We start from the raw sequence: 7,978 nt of genomic DNA on the forward strand, positions 1-7,978 counted from the left end.
TGAGCGTTTTTTAAACATATGAAGAAACTCCTTTGTCAGATGTACCAAATTATTAAATTATTTTTTAGCATGTAAACTGAGTGAAATGAACCACCATTCACTAGATCTGCTTGTTGTGATAAGTAACCTTTTAGATTTTTAGATTTACTTGTGATAAGTAACTTTTTATTGGATCTGTCAATATTTTCTTAGCTACGCTTTAGGCTTACAAAGGTAATACTTCCGTTTAAATGTGATATTGTACGATTTAATAATCATAATTCATTTTTAATCGATTCACTCTTGCTCAACTCAATTTGCCTTAAGGCTGGATAGCTGCTAACAGACTCACTGAGTTATTACACGGATCGTGGATCATTTCGTTACATCCTAAAACATGGACCGATTGGGACCTTTTGGGAGTAAGTGTGTACCTAAAAACGTTTAGTTGTTGCTTAAGCCTAAACCAATAATAACATTGCTATGTTACTTGTTCGAGCATGTCAGTGCATAGCATTGTGGGCTAATGTTAGCTAACTAGCTAGTGTTTTTGTTTACGGCTTCTCATTTAGCAAGTGAATGTTCTGGTTTAAGCGTCAAAGAGGACCAAGAGTCTAAAACATAAAGTCAGGAGGGTGTAATGAGTTTCACACATGTAAAGTAAACAATAAAGCAACGGACTCTACGAAAAGGAAAGGATAAGAGTGCTGAGATGTGTATGTTTACAGTTTTTATAGAATATATGTGTGGGTGTGGGGGTGGGTGTGGGTGTGCGTCTGTGAGTATCTCTTTGTGTTTCTGTATTTGTGTGTTTTCTATTGTGTTCTATGTCTCTGCATTTTGCTGGTATTCACCTGTTATTAACAATAGCATTAGTACATTGACATACAAGTTTAAAGTAGTGTGCTCTGCTGAATGTAGGAACTTTAAACATGATATAAAGCAAAATATTTTATCCCAACTCATTTGAAACATTTTTGCACTCTAGCTATTTCTTTTAGTAACAGGGATGTTACTGTTTTAATGTTACAGATGATCCTTTTGATAAACCCCCATGCAAAGGCTGTTCATCTTACCTTACTGAACCATACATTAAATGTGCAGAGTGTGGACCCTCTCCATTTCTGATCTGCCTCCAGGTAAAAAGCTATTATATTTGTAATTGCCTTAGAGGTCACTACATTAGAATGACATATAACTAAATCATGATATATTTGTAGTGCTTTACCCGAGGGTTTGAATACAAGAAGCACCAGAGTGATCACAAGTATGAAATTATGGTATGTTTTCATTGTTTGCCTCTGATCTGTTAATGGCAACAGGTCTAATGATAATGATTCATTAGGCTTGTATTACACCTTTCCAAACACTCAAAGTTATCTTTACAGTTTAGTGAATTATTCATTCATTCTCCATACTTGGTGGTAGTAAGCCCCTTCTCTTGCAACAGCTACCCTGGGGTAGACTACTTATCTCTTCAAATCCGTTCAACTTTCACCAGTTATGATCAATCACTCGCACTCCACATTCAAAAATAGGCATGGATGGTTCTTTTATAAGAACAAAGAACAATAGTACTGGTCATAGCAAGATTGAACCACCAATCTAGTGCCCTGACTTTCTGTCTCTTGTTAGAGAAGTGATGGTGGAGGATACCTAGTTGGTTCCTTAATGTATACTGAGTGTCATTTTGTCATTCTATAACCATGCTCTGGCAGACCTCAGACTTCCCAGTGCTGGAGCCTGGGTGGACAGCGCAAGAAGAAATGGCTCTTTTAGAAGCAGTTATGGATTGTGGATTTGGAAACTGGTGAGTTAGTTGTGACGTACAAGTATTAACTGTTGTTACCTGTCAAAGATTAGCATGACTTGTAAGGTTTGCATACAGTCAAAATATTGTATTTATGTGTCTACAGGCAGGATGTGGCATATCAAATGCGTACAAAAAACAAAGAAGAATGTGAGAGCCACTACATGAAGAATTTCATCAATAATCCCCTGTTCTCCTCCACCTTACTCAGCCTGCAAAAAACTAAAGACTCACACTTTGCAGATACAGCAATTCCATTTAGACGTGGGTATCTAATTTAACATTCCCGTAGTAGTAATAGTAGTAGTAGATAATTTATTCTTTCTGTAAGGGATTTATTTTTTGCAGTGAATAAAAAAACATTTTGACAACAAGATGACAGGATTTTCCACATCATCCAATGACCTTCATTCTGATTCTAAATGTTTTTGTTGCTTACATTTTACATAATGCTATTACATTCTTTTGGCATGTCTTTTGAGCAGCTAATGTAGTCAGTTAGTCAGAAGCAGTTGGTTAATCAGGAACTAGCTTGCATTTGTAGAGGGTTCCAGTTCTCCATCTGTCACGCTGTGTGAGTGCTTAACAAACATTCAATTTTGTCTGCAAGACAGTTGGCGCACCCTGACTACAGATAAGATTTGTTTCAACTTCTGGCATGCCTCTAAGTTTAGGTTCAGATTATATTTTGTAAATGAACCGAGGAAAAGCATGATACTGCCATGGTGAAACATTTAACATTCAAACAGTTATTTGTGAATTTAAAGTATTATATGCTCATAATCACTGTACATGTTGTAATATTACAGCCACAGATGACCCACCTCGTCCTACCTTTGAGTCAGTGTTGTCTCGGGATATGGCTGGATACATGCCTGCAAGAGCTGACTTCATGGAGGTGAGGACTCAACACGGCATAATCCAAATAGCTCAGTTACAATTATACTTTTTATACAGTGTGTTTTTGTTTTTTCTTTCTCTAGGAGTTTGACAACTATGCAGAATGGGACTTGAAGGACATCGACTTTGTGGATGATGACTCCGATGTCTTACGTGGTATGCTTCATTTGATTTTGACATTTACAAATATAAAGTGTTTAGACACTTAATAAAAACTGTCGTTTATCATACTTTTTGTTGCTCATTTTCAGCGCTAAAGCTGGCAGTTGTTGATATATATCATTCAAGATTAAGGGAGCGGCAAAGAAGGAAAAAGTAAGCAGTTTTGGTTCATCTAAAGGTTGATGCCTTTCTTACATTGTACTTCTTGTGATGAGCCCTATTCATCACTAGAGGGCGCATGTTATACAATATTAATGTAGCACCATTAAGTTAAATAGAAATCAGATATTGTCTTTGAAGGCTTTCTATTAGTTCTTAATATATTTTGTTAGATATACTATTTGATTTGGATATCTTGTTCCAACAGTTAGTTGGTTGTAACACCTGCCCTAAATATATTGTCATCCATCAGAGCTGTAATGAATCCTTCTCTAAATCAGCCTCAACGACGGTGTGCTCTCCAAGTATGGAGGAATGGTATGCCAGGATCGGCAGGCATGCTTTTGGCTCTGTCTCTTAATAAATCTTGTCAAGTTTGTGACATGAGATCTTCAAAGTGTATGACCTTTTAAATGCCAGGCTCAGAGAATTCTGATGATTGGATCCTGATTCATTGGATTCTGGATTCTTGAATAATTGATTCAATCATGTTATAAATGTTAAATACATGATCTAACAATCAGGACTTTTATCTGTATTATTTTAATTTATTTAATTTCTAATTTCTTTTAGGATTATCCGAGATCATGGTCTCATCAACTTGCGGAAATTTCAGAGTAAGTCTTTTTGGGTTGCACACTTGGGCTTGGCTGTAATGGCACACCTCACAGCCTGTGGAGGCATTTGCTATCTACCTGACAAATTGCTGAAGACAATTTCTCAGGACAGATGTAAACAGGTCCAGGGTAATAACCAGCACTAACCCCAATGGCCCCTGATCTAGCTGGCGTGTGGCAGCTGACAAAAAGTATGTATTTACGACCAGTCCTTGAATAGTCTGCTAAGCCTGTGCCACGGTGTGCTTCAGTGTGAGTGGAAACCATGCCATGAGTGCTGCTGTTATAATAGGAGGGAGAGGTGAGTTTCTTTTATTGATCGACCTGCCACAGGTTGCTTCTCCACAGCAGCCTCTGGGTTCATGCTTTAGCACTGAGACAAAGAGGGCTGTTAGGCATGAATGGATTTGTCCAATTAAAGCCTGCTGTTGTCCGCTGCCTCAGAAACCAGACCCACACATCGCTGTGAGAATTTGTGGTTTGGGAGTTCAAGAGTTCTCCTCATGTTTTATTTATGTATCCTCCAGCCTCCCTTTCCTTTGCCTTATCTCTCCGGTCTTTCAAGACAAAAGCGGACTCACAGTCGCCGCGGAGCTGCAGACCGGTTGTCATGGAGACTGTCAAAGATTGTCTCTGCGGGCAGCGAGTGTGTTTGCGTGTTGTGTATGTGTTGTGCACGTCACATGCATTCCTACAGCCTGGAGGTACACAGTATCATGTCTGCGCTATAGCTGGAGGCACATTGGCCCCTGTTGTGGTCTCTGGCCTGCAGTGTGAAGTTCTGAGGCAGCTTGTTACATGACATGAGTGAGCCCTCTGCATGGGCTTGATTTACTTGTGTGCTGGTATTCACTCACATAATGGCCTGCGTCCACATCTCCATAGAGACATGCACTTCTCATCTCTGTGTGTGTCCTCTCATTTGCATGATTTCATACGTTAGGCCGGAGTATGGCAACTGCTAATTAGCGCTTGCATTTAAAAGCAGTGATGGGGAAGATTGGCTTTAGCGATGCCTGCACACGCGGCCACTCCTGTCACACCCACACAACAGCTTTCCCTCCTCTCTGACACTCTGTTACTCAGCAACACGATAATAAACACAACTCTGCCTTGTATATAAAGTACTTATAGACTAGTGTAAGTGCTCAGTGAAAATGATTTAGTCTGCGCTTTTAGCAATAGGATTTAATGCTCTGCTATACAACAATTTGCCTGATATATCTGTGACCAGATGTAGGTAGAGAAAACATTGCATTTTACAGCTATAACTAAGAGTGAAAAAACTGTTACTTTCAGGACATAATGTTTGCATTTTAATTTAAAGTTGGGTACATCAATATATCAATCCACCACAAAAATATATTAATTCATTCATATCTGAAGGAGTGGCACATGAAATGCAAATATTTATATTATATATTATTGATGACATAAAGCTTTTGTCCATTTTACTTTCTAATATTTTACTTCAAACTATTACTTGTATAGAAGTAAAAGCATGGTATGGTAATACCATAACTGTTAAAAGTTATACAGGTAATTGTGAGTACTACTTGCTGTTTAAGAACTGTCATACAAAATGTGCACATGTGTAAATGTAATGGTTAGCAGATTGATAAGGTTAAATCTCATACACAGATTTTATGAAAACTACCTCAAAGAAGGAAGTGATAATGATTTGCTCTGAACAGATTTGTCAAACATAGGTGCAAAGAGGATTGTTGTGGACTAAAATGTTTACATGGAGCATTTTGTTGAAGTGCCTCCTATTTTCCAACTTATAAAAGCAAAAGGTAAATCTCATGAAATATCACATCTCAAACTATTGTTATCTGGGGCATCAAAAGAGGTGGATTTTCCTTTCATACATTTATGTTATATTTGTCTGTAGCTGCTGCCCACTCACCTTTTGCTATTTCTTTTTTCTCTGTTAGTACTGGAGCGTTGTTACCCAAAAGAAGTGCAAGAAATGTATGATGTGATGAGGCGCTTTGCTCGTGTGGTGGGACCAATGGAACATGACAAATTCATTGAAAGCAATGCATGTAAGTGTCCCTGCTGTGGGATGCCTGTGATACAAGGTGTTCCTGAATGCAGTATGAACTTGTCAGACATTGCACATACATTGAAGGGAGACATTGAAGGGAGATATATGCATTATGCAACCTTTCTGGCATGGGTCGGCTTGTCTCCATGGAGCTACTGTTGCTTTGCCTGGAATATGCCACAGTATAGAATTAAACTTGTGTTTTAACTGCCTAATGCCTTGAAAAACATAAATTCTTACTGTGAGTGGGATACCCTCTCCACAGATCTGACATGTAACTTGTCCTTTGGCCTTGGATAAAGATAAATTTAAGTTTATACTGTCGAACAATCCAGACAAGTGGGTAGCGGACAGAAAAAGTGCCTAAAAAGACTCATATTTTTAAAAAGCTGCGCTGTGCAATGTGTTTGCAAGTTGATCCCATAATGTTCTTTGGAATTTGTTTACAGTGGAGTTTGAGTTGAGGAAGGAGATTCACCGGCTACAGGAGTACAGAAAAGCTGGAATCAAGTCTTTCTGCAGTGAGTCCAAAATTACCTTTGCCACGTTGTTAAAACTTTATTATGTCGCATCGTAGTTGTTTATATTTTTCTCTTTAAAAAAAATAAAAATTCATATTATTGCTGCCAGTGTTGACTGTGTTTGTTTACATCTAGGTGCAAAGGTCCATGATCGTGTGAAGCGTGTGCGAGAGGAAGAGCGCAGAAAGAGGACCATGCTGTCGGATGTGCTGCAGTATATACAGGATAGCCGGGCGTGCCAGCAATGGCTTAGCAAACAAGCTGCAATGTGAGAGCTCAAATTCCTTGTTCTTAAGTTTGTGCAAAGGAGGGGCCAGCAGGAGGTGACCTGATCCTAAGGTTACCTCTGTTTCGTTGCCATTTAATCTCCTTAATCTACTTTTTAATTCACGTATCATGAGCTTGGTTTAGCAGACATTTAAAAAGGTTGTTTTTAAAGCCCCACAGCATCACATTTTGTAAAAAAAAATATACAAAAGTAAAAGCATGTTTTTTTTTTTCTTTTTGGATATTATTATTGAATTAGTAGAAAAACATGAGTCCTTACTATGAGAATGTTCCTTTGGCTATAATATTCCACAATATGACATAAAACCTACCTGATTTTTTTTATTTCCATAGAATCATACAGCTGATGTGCCACTCCTACACCGTTCTGCACTGTTACTTTAGTGAAATGCAATTTGACCATGTTGCTTGTTAACCTTGATGATGATTTTTCTCATTACAGTGACGCTGGCATTACTCCACCTGTCACAACGCTCACGGTCTCAGGTAAAAATGTGTTGTCAAATACATATTCATCAGTGGACTACTATTTCAGTTATTGTACTACTGTCTTTTGCTGTTAAGATTTTTTATGTTAAGTCTTATTCATTGTTCCACAGCATCAGGTAGGCGCAGTGCCCCTCCCCTGAACCTCACAGGACTGCCGGGAACAGAGAAGCTCAATGAGCGAGAGAAAGAGGTACTTATCACTTGTCTACGTCTAATGGCTCACAGCGGCCCCATAAAAGCAAAGGATGCATTAAACTCTGTACAATGTGTTGTTAGTGCTTCAGTTGAATAAACACTTAAAGCTGTTAGAAAAATGAAATACAGAAGCAATTTAAGTAAAGGTCTTCTGGTATTTTAATGTCCCTTACAGTAATCGTGGTTTGCTTTGTGCTTGTAGCTGTGCCAGGTGGTTCGCCTGGTGCCAGGGGCCTACCTTGAGTATAAGCAAGCTCTCCTGAATGAATGCAGACGGCAAGGGGGGCTACGACTCGCTCAAGCCAGAGCACTAATCAAGATTGATGTCAACAAGACTCGCAAAATATATGACTTTCTCATCAAGGAAGGCTACATTACTAAGGCCTGAAGACACTGTGGACACTAAATGCTACAGATTTTTTTATATATCATTGTACTGTAAAAGAATTGTAAGAAAATGTGTTCAATTGCTGCTCTTTTAAAATATATTATATGTAAATGTTTCTTTTGTATCATTCCAGTCTATGTTTGATGTTTCACATTAGGTGTATTGTTGAAAGGTCCATATTGTGAGAGAGTTATGTGGTCACGTAGCTAATTATTTGCCTCTGATGGTTTATCAGAGCAGAGAGCTGAACCTCTGTAACGATACAAAAAGATCACAGGCTACGAAGATAAGGGAACTTTCATGGAGAACCAAAATGTCCATTTGCAATTAACGTATGCAAAGCAGGACAAAACAGGCACCGTCTTGTTGAATTTAAGGTTTACAAACAAAAGGCCCTGTTTCATAAAGGAAGTTCAGTGA

The 7,978-nt window shown here is 38.5% G+C and overlaps 1 protein-coding gene across 1 annotated transcript; it reads left to right on the forward strand.

The window, feature by feature from the left end:
- The first annotated feature begins 298 nt into the window (after positions 1-298).
- On the forward strand, positions 299-7,682 carry tada2a (transcriptional adaptor 2A). Its single transcript, XM_033977183.2, has 15 exons — positions 299-401; positions 1,012-1,118; positions 1,200-1,259; positions 1,698-1,789; positions 1,896-2,053; positions 2,599-2,687; positions 2,773-2,845; positions 2,941-3,004; positions 3,584-3,627; positions 5,565-5,675; positions 6,127-6,198; positions 6,334-6,466; positions 6,929-6,972; positions 7,086-7,165; positions 7,373-7,682. Exons 1-15 carry the CDS (start codon positions 377-379, stop codon positions 7,556-7,558), a joined length of 1,338 nt encoding a protein of 445 aa, XP_033833074.1. The 5' UTR covers positions 299-376; the 3' UTR covers positions 7,559-7,682.
- The last annotated feature ends 296 nt before the right edge of the window (positions 7,683-7,978 follow it).

This window comes from Periophthalmus magnuspinnatus, chromosome 13 (genome assembly GCF_009829125.3).
Source record: "Periophthalmus magnuspinnatus isolate fPerMag1 chromosome 13, fPerMag1.2.pri, whole genome shotgun sequence".
Lineage (NCBI taxonomy): Eukaryota > Metazoa > Chordata > Actinopteri > Gobiiformes > Gobiidae > Periophthalmus > Periophthalmus magnuspinnatus.